At 26.6% G+C, this 23307-nt stretch overlaps 1 protein-coding gene across 1 annotated transcript; it reads left to right on the top strand.

The window, feature by feature from the left end:
• Window positions 1-1164: 1164 nt before the first annotated feature.
• LOC100200155 (lysosomal-associated transmembrane protein 4A) lies at window positions 1165-15822 on the top strand. Its single transcript, XM_065813704.1, has 8 exons — window positions 1165-1183; window positions 2480-2605; window positions 2684-2798; window positions 2885-2961; window positions 9597-9719; window positions 14247-14343; window positions 15490-15603; window positions 15678-15822. The coding sequence occupies exons 2-6, from the start codon at window positions 2489-2491 to the stop codon at window positions 14265-14267; spliced, it is 453 nt and encodes a 150-aa protein (XP_065669776.1). The 5' UTR covers window positions 1165-1183; window positions 2480-2488; the 3' UTR covers window positions 14268-14343; window positions 15490-15603; window positions 15678-15822.
• The last annotated feature ends 7485 nt before the right edge of the window (window positions 15823-23307 follow it).

The following is a 23307-nucleotide window of genomic DNA, read 5'->3' as shown; positions in this document are numbered from 1 at the left end:
GTTTACACATGCCTGTTTCTTATACATAGATACATGCAACATAAACATACATACATATATACATACATACATGCATGCATAGATACATAAACTTGACAGATATATAAAACATACATACATAATAATATTTAACACAAAAATAAGAATTTACATTACTACATACATATTTACATACATACATGCATGCATACATACATACACATACATACATACATACAATCATACATACATACATAAATACATAAATACATACATACATACATACATACATACATACATACATACATACATACATACATACATACATACATACATACATACATACATACATACATACATAAACATACATACATACATACATACATACATACATACATACATACATACATACATACATACGTACATACATACATACATACATACATACATACATACATACATACATACATACATACATACATACATACATACATACATACATACATACATACATACATACATACATACATACATACATACATACATACATATACACATCATTTATCGAGTTGTATTAAAAAGGGAATTAAAAATAAGTTGCCGTTAAATGGCTGTGGAATAATTTAACTATTAGATAGGCCTCTTTAATTATAAATTTTAAATTAACATGAGTTATTTTTTGTTGATTTAAATTTTTTTTTTTTTTTTTTGCTGTTATAAGAAAAACGTAAAATTAAAATTCAACTTCTATAATGACAATAGCGTAACTTTTACATTGCTTTTACAGTATATTAGCGATTTCGTTATACGGCGATATTTTCTTTCAACTTCTAACTAACCACTTTTATATTTGTGCAGCCTTGCTTCGTTATCACATACAGCCTCGTTTTCGAAATAATCTGTTGTTGAACTGAGGTTTTTTCAATAAACAAAGTTTCAATTCAAAACACAGTTCGTTTAAAAATAAGCCGAGTTATCAAGTTTGTTTACTTGCCTTCTATTCGGATGGAATGCCCAAAATGCAATGCAAATTTATAATTCTGGTCTCATTCTCTCTAAAAAAATATTTAATTTTATTGGTAAAAAATACAGTTACAGTGAATACGTATCTAGTTTTAAATGAGCGTGAAATAAACAAATTAATAAATAACCCGAACAATTCGATCGAAATTTTTACGTTCGAATTGTGGGAAGCGGCGTTTTTGTAAGTTTTTTTTTATATATTTATACTTGTAAGCATGTAAATATTTAAATACTTGTAAGCATGTAAATAATTGCAGTATCTTAACAACAACAACAATTTATATATATATATATATATATATATATATATATATATTATATATATATATATATATATATATATATATATATATATATATATATTCTGAAATAAAAGGCTTTACATTTCATAGTAATTTACTAGTAGAACGAGTACTAGTCTAAGATAAACACTAATTAAATAATAATAGCAATCATATAGTACTAATAAAGTAAATTTAACTTTACCTGAGTTTATTGTATTGTAAATATTAATAACTTTCACAACTTTTGTAACTACTTCATTAAAATAAGTGTTAATTGCTTCATTAAAATACTGCTTGAAAATATCTATTGAGTTAGTTAATACCAAACAAAAAAGTTTTTAACATAATGTAAATAGCGTAGTGTAACAAAGTCTCTCTTTGCATACATTAAGTCCTCGACACTTTTTGACAAGGTCCGTTGTATGGATATATATGTACCTTAAATAACCCTTTTTACTAAGCAAATGATTATACCTCAACATAAATTGTAAAGAATAGACTTTAAAGGACAAGCCATTTTGTTACTAAAATAACAAAGATATTCTTTGAATTCTTTGGGATCCATGGCGTGACCATCATTAGTCATCATCAAATGAACAAAAAAAGAGATTGCATCTTATAAAATTGATTAGTATGCTATTATTTTACATAATAATAATAATAATATATCCTGTTAATCTTAGTATTAAGTGTTATTATTGTTTTGATTTTTTAATTTCTTGTTTTTCAAATGAATATCTCAGACATTGACAGTTTTGTATTCTTTAAAAGTGATCCAAGTGTAAACCTCCAAGTATAATCCAATCTTCATGAAATGTTATATATGTTTCTTTAAAATTACTTAGACTTGGAGAATGAGTTAAGTCTGAAAATATTTTGCTTTTAATTGTTTTGTTTTTTCTTACATAGTGAAGCACCCTAGTGTGCATTAATTTATTTTTAGCTTCTATCTTTAGTTTACAGTTTTAATTTGCATTAAAAGTTAGTTTAAGGTTAGTATGTAAATTAATATCTTATATATATAATATATCTTATATATATATATATATATATATATATATATATATATATATATATATATATATATATATATATATATATATATATATATATATATAATATATCTTATATATATATATATATAATATATCTTATAAATATATATAATATATCTTCATTTATTTTGATTTAAGTAATAAAAAATGAAAGAAGAAAATATTCGGATACAGAGCATTTCTGATGAAAGAATGAAACCAACTCGATGTTGTTTATGCATGGATGTGAGATTGGCAACAGTTCTTATTGGATTGTTTTGTATGGTATAAAATATATATTTTTAATATATATATTTATTTTTTTTTCCCCATAGTTTAACTTTTGAAAAAATATGTATTTAGGCAGTAAATGCTGCAGGATTTATTGCATCAACTACTGTAATCCTAAAAAATAAGGAAAAGTTAGGTGAATGGAAGTACTTTTCAAATGTCAAACAGACTTCTACAAGTCATGCAGGTATTTTTTTAACAGAAAATACAAAGTTAATTTTTTTTTTTTTTTTCAATGATGAATATTTTAGATAGAAATAGAATTTTATTTAGTGGACCAACTCATTGGCTTAAGTGTGACCAGTATTTGCTTTGTTATAATTATTGCATTGGTTTATGGTGCCATTAAGGTAAGCACTAATTATACAAGTATTTAATTCGTGCACTTTTAATTCATAACTTTTTTATTATAACTATTATGCCAAAACTATAATGACATCTCCAATTTGAACAGTATTTATTTTATTTTTCACCATCATTCTGTAACATGCAAAGTTTTATCACTTAATGAGCCGGGTTACTCCATATGAAATCATATAGTTTTTCAAATTTGCCTTAGATTTTGACCATCCATAGTTTTTAAGAAAAAACAAAATCCTGAAAATCTGGATCTGGAGCTTACAGTAGTTTTTTTTTGATTTTTAATAAATCATAACTTTTTAAATAAAAAAGATGATCACCTGAAATTTTTTATGGTAATAGTTTTTCATCCAAATAATCTATTTTTGCAGGTTTTTTTTTAAATAATTTTTGAGTTTTTGTACCTCAAAGTTGTTAAATAACGCAATATTAGAAAAATTTTGGAAATTTGTGCTACAGTTCAATACCAACAGACAACCTGTGCCAATTTTTTCTTACTTATGTGTACTTATGGTAACCACCTATGGTAAAAATCAAAACTACATGTTGAAAGTTAATTTAACACTTACAGTAGCCTGTTAAAATATCAGTTTTTTAAAAAATTATGATAAATTATATTCACTTTGTAGGCATAGAAAGTAGTGTAAACAGTTAAAATAAATTATGAAACTTTTTACTGGCAAGGTTCTATATATAGATCACCAAAAAAGATTCAAAAGCCTATACTCTATCTTATGACAAGATGTAGCCCTATGACTTATGTGTATATTTTTAATTTTTCTCTGAAGAAATATAATCAGTTTTCCTTAAAATAACATTATCAATGCCTTAATTTAATTTATTTGATATGATTTTATAATATGTATTTGTTTAATGTTACGCATATAATATAATTATAATGATTTACACATGGTTATAAATTAAGTGTAAAATACTTCAAGTGCTTCAAGAGTTAGTATTAAAATCTAAATCTGTATTTTCTGGATTTTATTATTTTAGTTTTTAATATTGCAAAAACCTAAAAGTTTTGTGTATGTAGAAATAGTTTATTGGTTGCATTTTAGACAGTTTTAAACACATTTGTATTTGAGATTTCATTTTACTGATTTTATTACTGGAAAAATATTTTTTAAAATTTTTTAGATTATATTACATGTTTAACCCTCATTATTAATATTTTTTAGTTAGTAAAAAATGTCAGAGAAATGTTGCATAGGAAGAGCTTTAAATGAAAATCAGTAGGAATAATAAGACTCAAAGATACTGACATTTTAATTTAAAATTTTAAATTTAAAAGGTAGGATGCCTTTCAAACCAAATAGGGAGATATGTTTTCGCCATGAAAAACCCTATATTTCTAGATATGAAGCACTTCAAAAATACTGATTTAAAGAAATCTTAAATTTTAAAAATTATGATCCATTTAAAGTCCACAAGAAAAAAATTATCAAATATCGTGTAAACTCAACATATCAATAGCAAATCAACTTAAGATTAAACCTGGTCAAAAAATTTGTACTAGCATATGAATGAATTCAAACTTGAAAAAATTACAGATGCTAGTCAAGCTGCTGAAGATTTTAGTTGTTCTGACCATCTTCGCCATGACCAAACAACAGTTGTTTTCGCACAAAGTTACTCCCTATGATCAAAATCAAACTACCCACAATCAATAAAGTAAAATACTTCAGTGACAGTGCTGTGTCACAGTACAAAAATTACAAATGTCTGTTAAACTTAATGTACCATCTTGAAGATCACAATATAAGTGTTGAGCATCACATCTTTGCTACATCCCATGACAAAAGTCTATGTGATGGAATGGGAGGAACTATAAAAAGAGAAGCAGCATAAGCGAGTCTACAAGCAGAAAATGCAAACCAGATTCTCACACCAAACAAACTGTTTACATGGGCTGAAAAAACATTAAAGATGTTAACATATTTTACATTTCAAGTGATGATATCAATAACCATGAAAGTTATTTTAACCTAAAGAAATGATATGAAGAGATAAGCACAGTCCCACACACAAGAAGCTATCCCAGTTTTGTACCAAGTGAAGAGAAGTTATTTTTATAGAGAATCTCTAACCATATTGTCTATGATACCATTGGCTGAATAATATTAACTTGGCAAAAAAAGATCCTTTAAACTGTCAACCTGGTAAATACATTGCTTTTACAATGATGAATGGTATATAGAACTTGTGCTTGATATTTGTAATAAAAACCAAGATGTTAACGTAAAGTTCATGCATAGAAACAAATTAAATTTAAAATAGACTAATGTTGCACGATCAAGTCAGTTTTGGGTTCCATTTGACAAAGTAATATCCCAAATAAATGCTTCATCCATTGCAGGTAATTTTCCTATTATTGCGTTTTATAGCAACTTTAGTGTACAATAACTTATCAATTCCTCAAAGCCAGTCAAAAACACCTACAAAATTGTATTATTTAGGTTAAAAACTTTAAACATACAAAATTTCAGGTGATCACCTTTTTTATTTACAAAGTTATACATTGTCAAAAATCAAAAAAATCTACTGTAAGCTCCAGGTACTTCAATTTTTCTGATTTTGGTCAATATTAAATCAATCATAACTTTTGAATGGTTTGGTTAATCAAGCTGAAATTTTGAGGTTAGTATTTTTTTCATAAATACTGTGGGTGGTCAAAATTTGAAGCGAATTTGAGGTGGTACTTAGGGGACCAATAGGTGATTTGATATGGAATGACCTAGCAGTATCATTTTTATTTTATGTCCACTTGCAAGTTCCCTAACTTGCAAGTGGACATATAAAATAAAAACCCACTTATTTTGTTTTTTTATTATTTATTTACTGGTTTCTTGAATAAAACTCATGGAGGTAATTTGATTTTTTTTTTTGCCTACATTGGCAAAAACTTGCTTTTACATCCCCTTTTTAGGTAATTGATTGCTTCTGTTTTTTTCTGCTGTGTTTGTAGAATCTTTTGCATTATTACAGATGTCATTTGCATTATTTATACACATTTTAGTTTTCAATGATCATTTTCTGTGCACCAATTGTGGTGCAAGCTATTCATCATAAATATATTAGGATTTTCGTGTAGGTTTTCATAATTTGTATCCCTTTTATACATAATGCATCTCAACAACTTTTTTTTTTTTTAATGGTTTTAAGTCGCTTTAGTTTCAATACGACAATATATACATTAAATATTTATTCCTATGCATAATTTTATGAGTACCTGCGCTAATTTTTATAATTGATCTATGCTTATTTATTTGAACCTTTGATTTATATAAACTTTGGATTTATTACTAAGTAAAGTTATGTGTCAATATTTAATTATGTATTAATGAAACAAGTTAACAAAAGATTTTTAACCCAAATTTATTTGGGTGATTTTTTTTTTTTTTTTTTTTTTTTGTTATTCACCTCCTCAAGGCCGAGAAGGCCACTACAGATGAGGAGGCTACTTAATAGTGGTTATAACCCGCTCTCAACTCTATAACTCCGAAACACGAACCTTGACGAACAAGGCTGCTGCGTGGAGAAACAAGTTGAGTGCGGTACTACCAGGGACGTGGTGGGATCGAACTCAAAACCTCCCGCTTATGAAGCGAGCGCTTTTACCACTACACCACTACCGCATTTATAAAATTGCACTACTACATCATAAAATTCTCTTAATTTTTTTCATTTTTTAAAGACATAACTTTTTTAAACTACCGCAATAAAATAAATTACCACAAAATGAGTTCAAATGAAAAATTAACTCAATTAACAAAAACAATGTAAAAATGCTATTACTCAGCTTAGTTAAGGAGAGATACAAATGATTTGCATTTCTTAGAAACAAAAATATGCATTTTTAAACTTCAATTTTTTGTATTTTCTGCTTATTTTCGACTATTACTGTTATATATTTTAAAAAAGTAGAATTTAAGCTTTTCTTATATAATTTATTATTTTTATATAAATCTTTTTTTAACCAAAGATTCAAGCAAAACAAAACTACCACTAAAATACATAAAATGCAACAGAGCAGTTTCATAAAAACAGCTGAAATAAATGTGTTAAGTATTTAAATTCTAAAAATGTCTCTTTTATTCGAATGTAAAAAGTCTCCTTGTTTACAGCAATAAAATATTCAATAAATGGCTAAAAACCTCTTATGTTATCTTTCCACAAACAGTAAAAATGTTAAAATCAAAGTTTTCACATTAGTTTTCTCTTATAGCAATTTACTTCCATAATCTCTTTATCATCGTTTGAATTAATTACTAAACAGAAATCTTTCAGCTTTTATATAAATCCGTAGTATTAAGCTAAAACTTGAAACTCGTAGATAACAAAATCACCGAATATTTGTAAACAAAATAAAACAACGAGCTTTATGATTTATTTATTTTTTAAAAACCAATCAAAACGCACACAAAATAAAATGGCATTTTTTGAAAATGAGAGGGCCTAAATGCTTCGGATCTCTCCTTAACTTCACTGCGTATGAAAGGTTTATTTTCTTTTAATTTTTTTAAATATTTAATAATTGAATACACCAATTGAGCGAATTTGAAATTTGTCATTTTGTAAGAAGTCTGGACTCTTATGGGAGGGGTAAAAAGATACTTCCGTTAATCATAATATACAATATTTACTTGAGAAAACAAAGTATAAACATCTAACTAATACTGCTAAAACAAATATTTACTATAAAATTAGTCAAGGAGTCCGATATGGTTTCAAAGATGAAAGTTAAAGAGATAAAAAAATGAATCTAAAGTTAAGGGGAGTAGAGCTTCTGGCTCGTGTATTTGCTGCAATGAAAAAAAATGTTCTACCAATAAAAACAGCAGTAAATGTTGAAGCCGATAAAAATGAATATAACTTAAAACTGAAATAAGGCAATATGAAGATACCTGATTAGTTTAAAATCCTTGATGGCTGGATTAACAAACAAGAGGGTATGCCATTCTTACAACCGAATTATGAATTTATTCATACTACTGACTATAACTTGAAAATTGCCTTTTTTTTCTAAAGAAGAAGATTTTCAAGTTATACTCGGGATTTTTGAGGATTATAGTCTACTAGTATAGCGTTTGACACATTTTACTTAGGTGATTTTAAGTTTTAAGGACTTTTTCTTTTTTGAAAGCAGTTGATATTTTTAATCCCCCCTCCTTCCCCCTCAATTTATTCTTTATAATCACTCCTGCTCTTGTGGGGTCTCGATCTTCCTATTCTTTCATAGTTTCGTAAAAATAGGCAATATGCAAGCCTAAATTACTCATTTTAAATTTATTAATTATAGGTTATAAATTTAGAGGGTAAAAAGGTATTAGCAGTTAAAAAATGTTAGACCTTCTAAATAGATTAAATCAATTCACAAATTTGACTCGTTTCAGAAAGTCCTTGGACAATGTTGAAGATTTGTCAAATAAAGTAGATATCATTGCAGAAAATAATGATATGCCAAATCAAGTTATTAGTTTTATTTAGATTTTAAAGCATAAAATAATCCTGGGATTGTATTTGACAATCTCGGGGTTGAAAGTTTTCGGGTTTTCGCAAACTCTACTTTACCCTACTATGTTGTTATATTGAATGACCACCCATTACACCTTTATGTTGTCAAAACTTTTTTGAAAAGTTGTTGAAATCTTTAAAAGAAGTTAACAAAATAAAAAAACTTCTGCTCTTTCTCCTAAATAATTTGGGAAAATGGAGTTACATTATTTTTGCAACCATGTCTTTAATTAACTTTTGACATTTTTATATAGAAATTTAGAGTTTTATAATGGCACATTACAAAACTTAATTAGTGTATTTTATATTAGATTTTTTTTTAATGTTTTGTATAAACAAGTTTGTTTTTTTTTTCTCAACATTTGTATTAATGAATTAAAATGTTAAATTTTTTTTCAATTATTACATAACTTCTAATTGCAGCTTCGCAACTAAAAATTATTTTTTTATTTTTAAAAAATTCAGCAAAACAAATAGAAAAATTAAGTTAGTTTGTTTACTTTATTTATTAAAATTTAATTACTTTATCAGTGATTGTTGTGAAAGCAATATTTTTAGTTTTTTTTGATGCTATTTTAGGCTTCCAAGTGCCATTTATTAAAAAAATTTTAATGCAGCCTCGAGATACATTTACAAGGAGATAAATTTTTATTTTAAAAATAAAAAGTTTTTTTTTTAAATAGAATTTTAATATTGAACAATATTTAGCAATATTTTTAAATAAAATTGACAATTAAACCCAAGTAATTTTATTACCTATGTATTTATTGTATCTAGTATCTTTAATTATATTATCTATGTAAACTTAAATATATGATTGAAAAATCAAAATTAAATTATATATTTTTGTTAAATTATATTTAAATCAAATCATATTTTTTATCAGAATTAAATTATATAATTAATATGAGCTTGAAGCAAACAAGTTTGAAACATTGCAGCCATAGTTTATTTTTATTTCATTAGATACTATGAACATTAGTAATATTATTAAACATATACAAATTATTAATATAAAGTGATAACCTTTCAAAATAATATTGTTTAACATTTAATTTTATAATTACTTTAAAAACATTTAATATTTGTTTTCTCTTTATTTTAGCGAAAATCAAACTATATTCTACCTTTTTTTTGTTTGCAAGTTTTTGATGCTACTGTCACTCTCATGGTTGCTGCAACAATGATTAGTTATGCTCCTCAAGTGAAATACTTTATTGAAAATCATGTAAATTTTCTTTGTTTTTGTTAATCAGAGTAATTTATAGGTTTAAATTCCTTAGCTACACTAGAAAACTAGGGGTGTTCGATTTCGCTTCCTAACCAGTTTTGGATGATAATGAGATCACAGTTTGTTTAGCGTCTGAAGTATATTTGTTTTAAATTTGATTTAAAAAGAGAAAAGCCTTTGTGTATTTTATAATTTTAGGCCTTAAAATTAAAGCTCTTTAAAATCAAATAAATAATTAAATTCTATTTAATTATATAAATTATGTAAAAAAAATTTAATTCATCAACAGTAATAAATATTTTTATTTTTTAAAATTAACAATAAGCCATTATTAACTTTAAATGCGCAAATAGTTCAATTATAAGTATAATAGATCCTTATCTTTGCATAACGTCTTTGCATAATCAAGCCAGTTCATTTAACAAACAGTATTTCTTAATTTTACATTGAAACTTTTTTCTTTGAAAATTGATAAACTGGGACAGGTTTTAATAAGGTGGTCGGAAATTGATAAAATAGATAAGAATTATATAAATTTTTTTAATGACTTTCCAATGGAAAGTGATTGGAAAGTGTTGGGAAGTAAAGTTGAATTTAATTGATAGTAATATAATTTTATTATCGTGTAAAAACCTGAAGAAATTGATTAATTTTAAAATACTTTTGACTTATTAAATTCATTAAAACTTAACTTTTTTTTATGTCACATAAATTGTATTATTGAAACAATTTATTTTTTGTTATAAAAATATGGATTATTTAAAAAAATTTCCTTTTCCTTGGAAGGAAAGCAAAATCGAATTTTCAAGTTCATTATATTTTTTTTTCTTTGATTCTTATTTTTTAGAACTTTCAACTTTTGTTCTTAAATGCTTCTTTTAATGTAAGCAAAAAGTAATTTTGTTTTAGTGCAACTTTTTAATTATTTGTGTGGAATAAGTTAAATCATCAGATTGTTTTTCTGTAAGTTTTTGAGTGTCCAAATATTATTCAATCAAATTGCTATAGCCATTTGAAATTGTGAGCTGGTAATTCAACCATATGTATATTGTTTGCTATGTTGCTCAAATAACTCTACAAAATACTGTGAGTCAAATAAGTAATTGAGGTCTATCAGAACCAAATTTTGGTAGAAATGATTACTTAAAGCAGAGTCATGTAAAGTTTTGCTTTGTCCAAGCATTGTCAAAAATACCTCCATGTGCTTCTTTTTGAGGCATTTTTTTTTTTGATAGCTGAATAGAAATCAACTTTTTTTCCTTTAACTCTAAAACAAGGTGAAAGAGAGTTTTACTGTGGCATTCACAGATGCTACAACAGTGATTGTTTTCTGAATAAATGATTTATTTTCCTAGGATGAAAATCATATTGTGTTCCAGTCTCATCTGTATTCCATATGTTCTGGGGCTTATTAGCTAAGTTATTTTCTATTAGCACATTTTTAGGAGTATTTTGTTGAAACTTTTATGTAACTTTATGCAAGGCTTGAATTAAGTGATCGTGAATTGCAATATCTGGAAATGCTTCTGGTCTTTAAGTTTTTAGTTTTTTAAAAACTGTAAACTCTATTTTTATCACTAAACTCAATAGTTGTTCAATAACAAAATATTTATATTGATCTTGAAATTATGATATAAATCTTATTGTAAAACCATATTATTACTATTATTATTTGTATTATTTTTATTATTATTAAAAATTATGATTTAAACTTTATTATTTTAATTCATTTGATAAATCATCAGATAAACGAGTAAAATAAAGCACACAGTACCATCTCAGTCTAAAGGAATTTAGTGGTAATCAAATAATTTAAATAAAAGAAAATGTGAAATAAGACATGAAATACTTGTATTTCGTTTTTAAATCTTATAAAATATTTTTTTATAAATCAAATATAACTGTCAATTAAATGCTCATAACTCTCTAACGTCGGTTATTTATTTAAAGTTAAAGACAGTGGAGTTAAAAAAACATAAACTAATTTAACCTACTTATTGTTATTTAAAAACAAAAAAAAACTTGTTTTAAAATATATCTTTTTCGTTATTTTTATTATTGATTATTTAGTTTCTAATTTAAAACATTAAAGTTTTTAAAAAGATAATTCCTCAAAGTTTCCCCCTAAACAAAAATTAAAATGTTTCAATGTGCAAATAGTTTTGGTATAATTTTTTATTGGTTGATTATTGAATTACCACACAAATTTTTTTTATTTATAATGCTTAAATTACCTGGTGTTTAAACAAATAATAGTAAAGTATGTAAGTTTTGGCTATTAATATTTTTGCAGTAGTAAATTTATTGTTTTGTTTTTTCATTAATTTTTGCAATATGATAAATTGACCGTTTCATTAAAACAGTGTTTACAGTTTTTAATAAACTGAGAATTTGAGGACCAGAAACATTTCCTGGTATTGCAATTCGTGATAACTTAATTTGAGCCTTTTTATGTAAGAAAAGTATATAACTTTACAAGCATCCACTCTGTCTAATAATAGCTGTACCTTCTGGTTGAACTAAAGTTTGTACTTCCCATGCGACCATTTTCTAAAAGTTAAGAAACTGGCAGCATTAGGAGCACTAAAATCATTACATGTTCTTTACTATAAAAATCCATGTTTACAGTTTTAATGACTAATGTTAAAGCAGCTGCAAAAATCAATATTAAAAAAAAAGAGAATTTACAACAAACAAAAAAACAAGAAAAAATATTTTAAATGTTATATCGGGAACAAATAAAGTTTTTTTTATTTATAACCAGAATTGGGACTAAAAGTTTGCAATTTTAGAACAAAAAAAAGTTTCCTTTACATCCAGAAAAAATAACTTTAATGCAGACTATTGACTGGTAGAATTATATATTAATTTTTCTTTAAGTATGAGGTCAGCTGAAATGTATCTGTCGATGGCTACTGGTATTATGCCATTATAACTAGTTGTTAATTATCTAAAATTAAAATCTGTGATCTCAAAAACATTTGATTTTAACAAGTTTGTTTTATTATCCATTCTGCCCTAATACCATGGCATTATTGTGAACTGTTAATTTCACACTTTGAGCAAATGAGTTGGTCCTCAAGATCCTTTACACTTGTAGACTTTTTTCTTTGAAGTTATGTACTACATTTGAGAAATTCCAAGTCAACATTACTTGTGTCATTTTTCAATTGCCACTGGAAATGCTGAAACACAAAAAAAATTATAATTTTAGAGTATTTAAAAGAAATAATATTTAAAAATTAAATGTCAAAAATAGTTTCTTTAAATGATAATAGTTTTTTATTTAAGAATAAGATTATTTTTAAAGAAAGTACTTTTGAATAAGTAATCCTTTACAAATGCAGAAATAAATAGAATTATTAAACACTCTTTAAAATACATATTAAAGTTTATTTTATAAAGTTTAATTACATATTAAACTTTAAAATACATATTAAAGTACATATACAGTTTAATCAACATTATTTTGTATTTTAAAATACTATTTTAAATACAAAATAATGTATTTTGTTTAATATATTATTATTTAATATACTATTTGTAGTTTAATTAACAGTATTTTCAATTGAAGTTATTTACAAACGGATTGTGTAGGGGAGAGTGGGGCACCATGAAACATTGTAGTTGTGGAGGCATCTTAAGAGTTGAGACAACCACTTTTATAAAGTGAGGCAGTTGCTACTAGAGCTATGTTTTGAAGAAGAAAAAAAAAATCATTTGACATCATTAGGCCTGCAAGAGGTTGAAATTTGTGTTTTTTTGATGACAAAGTAATTTATTAGTTTTTAAAGCTCATAAGTTTTAAGGTATCTCATTCAATTTGTCTATCGGTAAGTAACATTATTTTGTAAATTACAATCCATAAGTTCTTTATTTCATTTAACAAAATCTTTGAAAAAACAATTTAATACTAAAAATAAAGCGTTTGTTTTCTATTAAAAAATGTAGGGTAACTTGATACAGCATTTGTGGGGAGCCCTAAAACTGTAGAATAGTACTCCATTGTGTCATAAACATATCTAAAAATCATTTCTTTTAATATTTATAGTCAATTTTCAAATGTAAATTTATACAAGGAGATCCCATTCCGATAAAAAGCCGTTATTTATTGACACTTAAGAATGACACTTAAAACAATATATTATCTGGTTTTCTAATATGTGATTTGGACCATTGGTCGCATTATTTGGGTTATAAATAATAGTGTTTTTTTTTTTGTAATATTTGGGTTATAAATAGTTTTAATTTTGTAGGTATAAATTTACTCCACAAATTAAACCAATTGCTTAAAAAAAAGGCGTATTAAATAAGTTGTTACGAAGCAAAAACCAAAAGTGCGCCATGGTGCCCCACTCTCCCCTAAATTTAGTTATCATATATGGTAACTTAAAAACTTTTTAATTAAAATTTAATTGTTTAACTATGTGTAGCATATTAAATTTAATCTTTAATTAAACTTATTTAAAAGTGATTATAATTGTTTTATTGATTAACTTTTTTATTGGTTTTTAATTTTTGAAGCCTGAAGTTTATGAGTGCTGATTGCATTTCACACATGAGTGTTGAGAAGTTCCGCTATTTTTTGGTTCTTTTTTGGCTTGTCATGTTAACTGCTAAGGTATTAACTCCATTATATACTAGTGATTTATTTTTATTGTATAGGCACGAAATAATTTTTTATTTCAAAAATAAAACAGAGTTGGCTTGTTTTTGCACTATCATTAGCTTTTTTTAGAAGTTTTAAATGGCACAAGATATTTTGAACTTATAGAAATTTTAATTTGCTAATTCTTAAAAACAAGTTTAAAATTGGTTTTATTAAATTAGTTGTTAGTAAAATAGGTTGGCCCATAAACAAATATTTTAAAAATTGAAAAAATAAATTGGTGTTACAAAAGTTTAATATTATAATCAAATAAAGAAAATCAAATAAGGAATAATATTATAATCAAATAAAGACTTTGAAACAATATTATTGGTGACTAAGTAATGATCCATTAAAAAAATTTGAACATTTTAGGTGGTTAGGGTACAAGTTCTTGCACTAGGGTACAAGTTCTTGTACTAGGGTATAATTTCTTGTACAAGGGTACAAGAACTTAACAACTTTGAACTCCGGGCTTTTATTTAAAATAGGGTATCCAGTTGAAAAATAATAGGTTCTGTGATAATTAAATTTTCGTTTAACTAGCGGCATATTATCGCGTTTGATAAAAAAGTTTTACTAAAAACAATCGATCTTTTAAAGGAATACTTTTTAGACGCTCAAATTTTTGTTTGCAAAAAGATATATGTTTACAAGCGTTATTTTAAGTGTTTTATTACTATGAATTACTTTAAGCAGAGGATTTTTAATGCAGTGGATTTCGAATGTTGTTTTACGGTTTTGACACTTACGTTATGTTAGATATATTATTATATATGTTACATTTTATTCTTTATAGATCAGATTTAAATGCAAAAGCATAAACTGAAATGGCGGATTATATGTGTATTAACCATAACATTTATATTTAAAATATATTGACCAATTTTAAGTAATCATAATTTCCAAACCGGTAGAGTCATAAATTTTTATGTTAAGAACGTTTTTCAAATGTACTAATGATGGTGCAAAAATCTATTCATAAATTTCCATTGAAATAAATTGCAGTATTTGACATGTAAGTATAAATGTACTATATGAGAACTGTTTTATTTTTTAAGTTTTTATGGCAATTATTTTTTATTAGTATTTTATGGTGACCGTTGTATTTTTTATTAGTATTTTATGATGACTGTTGTATGGTCTTGTTACAAATATTGTAAGAGCTTTGAAGAAAGGCAATCTTTAGTGCAGCTGCCACAGATGCTTTATCATGGAAATATGGATACTGTGGTAATTTAACTTTTCGCTAAGTTATGTTTTCAATATTTTTGGATAGATGTAATATCACTTATTATATTTTTTAGACTAATCTCCCATCCTATGAAGACGTGGTTAAGATTGCTCCTCCACCTGCATATTCAAGTTAAACTGCCTAAACGTCCACATTCGTAGAAATATGGAAATTTTTCAATTTTGACACAGCTATGCGAATTTTCTATTGAAATTAAGTCGCATTTTATATATATATATATATATATATATATATATATATATATATATATATATATATATATATATATATATATATATATATATATATATATATGTATGTATTATCTTATTAAAATATCTTTTAAAATATGGTGTTGTTATTTAATATATATATAATTAGATGCTATATATTAGGCTTTTTTTTATTAATAATTTTTTTTCACGGCGCTCAAAAATTTTGTTATTCAAAATAACTAAGTAATATAGTATAGGTAAAGACGGTTCGTACTGTACCTGGAAAACCTGGAAAATTAGCTAATTTTGGCTAAAGTCATGGAAAACCTGGAAAAGTCCGAGATTTTTTTTTTTTTTTTTTTTAAGATAGTCATGGAAAATTAAAGGAATTCTGATTGAGAAGTTACTCGTTTTACAATTAAGCTATTATGTTTTTGTTGGTGCTACTCATTTATTCTTTCTGAAACTTATGTTTATTTTAGTGTTCATTCTTAGTCATCTTTAATAATAAGATCCATGTATAACATGTATAATAAGATCCATACTAATATCTAACTTAACTAATAGCTAAGTTTTATAAGTTCTGTCATTCTAAGCATGTACAATTTTAGCATTTCCATTACAGTAGATAGTAATTTTAACTCTCTGCGGTTATCAAACCATTTTCGCTTTTTTCAATGTTCATCCTGACGGAGTAGCGTTTGTAATACTTTTTGGACGACGAACATATTTAAAACTTTTAACAATCGAGCAAATTTTCTACGGGCATTTACTGAAAATAAAGTGGTACCACTTTCTTAGGGGTCGTCCATAAAGTACGTACGCTCATAGGGGGAGAAGGAAGATCTTCAAAAAGCGTACTGGGTAAGAGGGGGAGGTTTCAGTTTAAAAGTACGTACTTCGATTTTCTAATTTATCACAATTAACCAGCGAATCAATAAAAAAGTTAAAATTCTGACTAAAGATCCTAGTTTGTCAATATAAAATGATGTAATGATATAAATCCAATGATACTAACGAAGCTTTTAATAACTTTTTAAGTTCATTATTAAGGGGTACCTCCCTCTGATTTTAAATCTAAGCATTTTTACAAAAAATGATTATTGGTAACATGCTTATATTAAATTAAGAATAATGGACTAACTTTTTTTTTGAAGATCCATATTGTTGCCATGGTAACCACAAAATACCCCTAAAATGACTTTACGCCGACCAAAATACAAAGAAATTGAGTCATTTCCACATTTCCATACTGAACCATAGTGTTATTATAAGGCAGGTCTATGATATGAGTGGAACAGATTTTTCATAACTTTTTCTCACCACCAAAACAGGACGACCGAAGTTTAGGGTCAAATTTTTTATCATTTTATTGACCCAAAACATTTTTTTTTAAATTTAAATAAAATCCATTCCATTCATATCATAGAGTATAATATGGACAACACTTCATGAGAATTTCAATAAAAAAATATCATACCGTTCTCCAAATATATTGGCCGGCGTCCACAAATTGCTATTCTGAGAAAAACTCGATTAAAGTAAAAACTTTAAATACAGTAATATTTTATTCATAAAATAGGTAAAAATAATAATCCAAATTTTCAAAATCCACCAGGTACATACAAGTCAACATCTTTTTCAATTACTTTGTCATTTTTTTCAACTTTTTGGCACGTAAAAATTGCCGTTTTGACTTATTATCAGGGTTTATTCAATATTCAGCATTTCTTTTTCTTTCATTATTTAATACTTTGCATCCTGCAATCAAACGAAAGTCTGGTTCCATGTTCAGTTCTTTAAAAATATCAAATGATGCTTTTGCTCCAATATTAAAGTAAGCAACAGCATCATATACACCAATTTCTAATTGGGTAAGCGAGACAAATGTTTGTCTTGGTATACGGTCTCAAATCATTCTATTAAACGATTTATTAGCATTTTGTGTTTTGCCGTGCAAACATTTTTGTAACTCGCTGTCTTTACTAACTCTTCAAATATATATCTCACTTTCATAATAACGCCCATTGGTAAACTCGGTCCTGGCTTATATGTTGTTGTTTTATTTATTTTATCAGCATTGTATTTGCACCAGCTGTCTGAACCAGTAGAGCAGTGTGGAAAATGTAAACTATTATTTTTCGATGAAGCCACATGAAATAGCGATGCCAACACTCCTGCCTTCATTTCCTTTAGGTTACCTACATTTTGTCTGATTGCAACTCCAACAAAATTTTGTAAGCGATCAATTGTCGCATCTGTAAGACGCCCTTTACCATCAAGGCCTTTTTCTCATTTCTTTAAATTCCGCAGCCGTGTTCCAACTCTCTTTTGATAATGTCTAACGCATTCCAGCTTTTCAATTTCTATATCAGGGTATGTATTTTTAACATTCATGTAACTTTTACTGTCTCCATCACCTAAATATTGAATATATCTTAATTGGCGATTATCAATAGAACGCTGAAAAACACGTTTTGCTCCTTCTGGCTCCATACCACCAGCAGAACCTTGGTAATTATACTTAAAAACATGGGAATTTCTCCATTGTGCATAAGCATTTGGATTAGACTTTTGAAGGTCTTGATTAATACTACAACCTTTACAATATCTAGACATGACTTCAACGTCTAACACTTTGCCACTAACAGTAGAGATAACAGAAAAGACTCCATTCAGCGATAAATATCCTCGTTTGTGCCATGTACCATCGCAAGATACACAAATATCAGTTGGTGCCAAAGATGTTTTTTGCAATTTATTTCGCAGCATTTATCATTGTTTGTTCTGCTACAGTTTTAACAGCTGTTGCAATTATTTTCAATAGTTTTTCAAAGTTGTTTTTGGTCGTAGGCTTAGATAAATTTATAAAAGTGCAAAAAATTTTTATGCCTGCATATCCATAGCCCAATAGTCGCATGCAATAAATTATTCGCTTATTAATATCAAATCTTTTTTTATTATTATCATTGATAGAGGTGTAAAACTGATGAAGATAGTTGCAATCTTTTTTTTTGACACTTAAGATATAACAAGGAAGGTAAACCATGTCGTTTATTATATCTCTTACCTGATGAGAGTGTGGCACTACCACATTCTGGACACAAAAAAGAACTAAAAACAGAAACCAAAACAGCAACATTAATGATACCATAACCAGATATACAAGGTTTCAAAACAAGTGTATCATCTAAGTCTTCAACTTTTCGAGACGAAGCTGACAAATTAAGTAAGTTTTCATTATTTTGTTCCAAAACACAAGTGCTGTTAGCAGCATTTAAATTAATTGTTGGCAACTCAATACTAACATTATCAGAAACACTAACAATGATCACAGATTTATTAAGATTTCCAATAAATCCTTTCCTTTTACGGTGAGTTTATGTACGTTGCTTCACTAGACAATCTTTTCCCATTTTCACTAATAAAACTAAGCTGATAAAATAACACTATAACTGATTTAAATTGTCGTACTTGATGTAGCAACCTTTACAAAAATTCTCGAAAAATTCATAAAGAAGCTGTTTAAGCTTGAACATTACAATTATAACACACATTAGGGTTGAATAAAGGTAAAATGTAGGATGTATACAGTTAAACAAGTGCGTTGTTATGGCGTTGCTAGGGATATCACGTTAAGATTTTATTTAAATAGACAAATTAAGATAGTTATAGGTTAATTTGCTACTTTTAAAACAATTTATATATTCATACACAGGTAAAAGTAGTTAAAAACAGTTGTTTTTTTTGAAAATATTGAAATTTTAAGGGGGGATAGCCCCTTAAAGCGCTACAATGAAACCTGTCCATATGAGGATATTAAAGTTAAGGCAAAAGCTATTGCTAATCCATGGATGACCAAATCGCTATTAAAATATTTTAAAAAAAAAGCAAAAACTATATAACAAATTTCTAAAAAAAAAATATAAAAAATGATCTAAATTACAAAAAATATAAATACTTTTACCAATCACTAATCAAAAATGAAAAAAAGTTATTTCAGAAGGCTAATTTCGAATTGCTAATTCAATAGTAAAAAATCATGGTCCATAATTAATAACATCATCGGAAAAGACAAAAATATTGTTCCTTCACTGCCTAAGAGAATTAATATTCGCAACACCGATATATTCTGTCAAAACCAAATATCAAAAGAGTTCAACAAGTATTTCATATATGTTCGACCTAAACTTACCAACAAAATATTGGCAACATCAGAATCATTTAAAATCTATCTAAAACCCTCAAATAACAAAATATTATAAGATAATGAATTAAGGGGTATGCCCCCCAATAATTTAAGACATTTTTTTCAAAAAAATAATAGGATTGTTTTTAAATCAAAATTTAACGTAGAATCCGAATTTAGACGATTCAAAACTTAAACATTAGCAATTTTGTCTCAAAAATTAAATTGTGTTCATCGCATAATAATAACGATATATAAAAAATTTTTTTCACTAAACAATATCTCTCTATAGAGTCCAATCTAGTCCTAAATTAAATAATTATTACGATAATAATCAACCTCATTTACTTCACTGCTTGAAAATCTCTATAAAAATGGTAGACTTGTGTTTATTATCAAAAAGATACCATATTGTTTGGTCGATTTAGTCTGGTCGCTACATGAAAAAAAAAAAGGAAAACTAAACATTTTGAGTGGACATTCTAATTTTTGTATAGACTTGTTCCATATAACTTAAGAAGTTTAAAAATTTTTACGTGCCGCTTGGAAACTGCTTAAAACTTTAGTTAGAGACAAAAATAAAGGCAACATATTGAGAAGTATATAATATCCGCCATTTTGTTTATAAATCAAATACCGCAAAGCATTAATTTTGAATTTTTACAAGCTATATAAAAAGCTTACAGGCTTCTACTTTGTAAAAAAACCTGTCGGTTCTTCAAAGATGTAGCAAAGTATTTTAAGAACCCGCAGGTTTTTTTAAAGAATCTCATACTTTATTCAAGCATCATTAGGTTTTTTAACTAACTATCAAAGAGCCGCCAAGAAAATTTTCTATTTACAGATTAAACCTTAATCTTCATATAAAAACTATATCAATACTTTCAAAGCATTTTCTTTTTAAACTATAAAACTTTAAGTAAATTACAAATAAATTAAAAATACCTACTGTGAAACATTAACCTTCTACAATGGTATAGGGTTGTTTTTCTGCACGAATCCGTGATCGGCTACATTTTATGCTGAAAAGGCAATGCCCCCTGCGACTTTTCCAAGCTTATGCAGAGCTTTTTCAATCCGATCAAAAACCTATGGACAGTTCTCAAACGTAAAGCCAGAAATAAAGTGTTTCAGAATGTAAAAGATACGCAAAAAATTTGTTGTAGTTTTGGTAAAAGGGATATCACAAGACTTGTTTTAAACCAATCTACAGTATAACTCGTCATATAATCTCTGTTTTGAAAAACCGTGGTTATCAATTAAGTATTGACATTATTGCCATACTTTTTGGATAATTTACTTGATAAATGTATTCTAGTGCTTCTTTGTTAGTCAGATGTGAAATTTAAATACCAAGATACTATATTTACTTTGTTTTCATGCAATAAAAGACATTAAGTTTAAATTTTTCTTTAAAGCACTAGATCATTCCAAACCTTTAGCCACAATTGTAGTAAATTAAAAATAGGGATAAAAATCCTTTTTTTCGAAAACACCCCATCACTAGTAGATATGAGAAAGTCTTATGTAGTTTTATCCAAATACTAACCATATTTCTTTACTCTTCTACCCTCTACTTCAGTAATTAAATGTACTTATCATATTTCTTCAGTAATTATATGAGGCATTGGAGATTAATTAAAAACTATATACATAAAAATATATTCAGATAGCACATAAATATTTGCTATTAATGAATGTCTTCAAAATTTACGAAACTTGTTCAATTTTCATAAGTTCACAAATATTTTAAATAAAAAAACTTCTTCTGAAACTTAAAAGCACAACAAAATGAAGTAGTTATTGCAAACTTTTTTTTTTTCAATTTATCACAGATGTAAAAAAAACTTTGCGTTATTAAATTTTTTACTAAAATATTCCCATGTCCTATCTCACCCCGATCTCCTCTAAATATATAATTAAGTTCAAACTCACGGAAAATGAAATAGCAAAAAAGAAAGTATAGAGCTACGATACTCAGAAAGAGAACCAGTTTCAGTATCTGGTAAGTTGAGTAAAGATGAAGGTAAAGAAAATGAATATGACTGAAAATGACTTAAAAATACTCTTTCAAACAAAATTTGGAGTGGTTTGAGTTCTGGCTTAGAGTCAATAAGTTTGAGGTTTATGCCGGCTCTGGTCAGATAAGCAACTTTAGCAAGAAAGGAGGTGTAAACTTTCTGTTTAAATCTTTTACCACGGTGCTCTGTGATAAAACTGTTAGGGTTTTTTGGTGCAACTAAATAGCTAATAATAATTTAAAAAAATAAAAATAAAAAATAAAATAAAAAAAAGGATAGTAGAGATCAGTTTTTTAGTTATGATTGAGCAATTTTATAAACTGATACTTGAAAATTGTATATTGATTTATATATGGATATTTTTGTTTCAAAAAATGAAATCAATTTTATTCCTACAATATCATGTAACTGTGAAATCAACTGGAGAAGCTTTACAACCAAATTATTTATAGATTAATAAACATAAGATAATCACATTATTTTGTCTCTTTTTAGACGCTAAGGTGTTATAAATAAGAGTGAATGGACAAATAATTCAAACGAAGAGTTTTTTAACTCTTTTAATTTGTGTATTAAATAATGTATATAGCTTTTTTTTGCTTGCTGGTATTGCTACTATCAGGAATTCCATTTTTTTTCTCTTCAAAACTGTATTGTATTGTACTGTATTGTATTGTACTGTATAAAACTGTATTGTATTGTACTGTATCAAACTATATTGAAGCTCTTTCTAATTTTTTCGATCTCAAATAGCAGCCGTAGCAAAGTGATTAAAGCACTTGCCTCGAGTGCTTTAATCGAGTGATCTGAGTTTTAATGCCAGATGATATTTGCATCACCAGTTTTAACACCTGATGATATTTGCATCATTATTAAAAAAGGAGGCATTAATATATCTTTTAATATATTAAAATATATTTTTTTTGTGTGTGTTTATTATGGTGCTCCTAAAAATCCTTACGGTTTTATCACAGAGTATCATAGAAGAGCATTTTACTAAAAAATCCACGCCTCCTTCCTTACCAATGTTGCTTATTGGGCTAGAGCCGGCGTCAAACCACAAAACACTTGGTTCTGAGCCAGGTAAAATCTAAACGTGTTAGATTTACATGCTTTAGTTTAATTTATCTAAAAAACAAACAACTGGATAGAAAAAAATAAATAAATAAGCAAATAGATGGACAACACGTTGTAAATAAAGAATTATGATTTAATTGCATGTAACCTCAAATATAACACAAGAATTTACAAATTCTATACTCATAAAAGAAACCGTGG

The sequence above is a fragment of the Hydra vulgaris genome, chromosome 12 (genome assembly GCF_038396675.1).
Source record: "Hydra vulgaris chromosome 12, alternate assembly HydraT2T_AEP".
In the NCBI taxonomy this organism is placed as follows: Eukaryota; Metazoa; Cnidaria; class Hydrozoa; order Anthoathecata; family Hydridae; genus Hydra; species Hydra vulgaris.
This window is presented reverse-complemented; position numbering and strand designations above follow the sequence as displayed.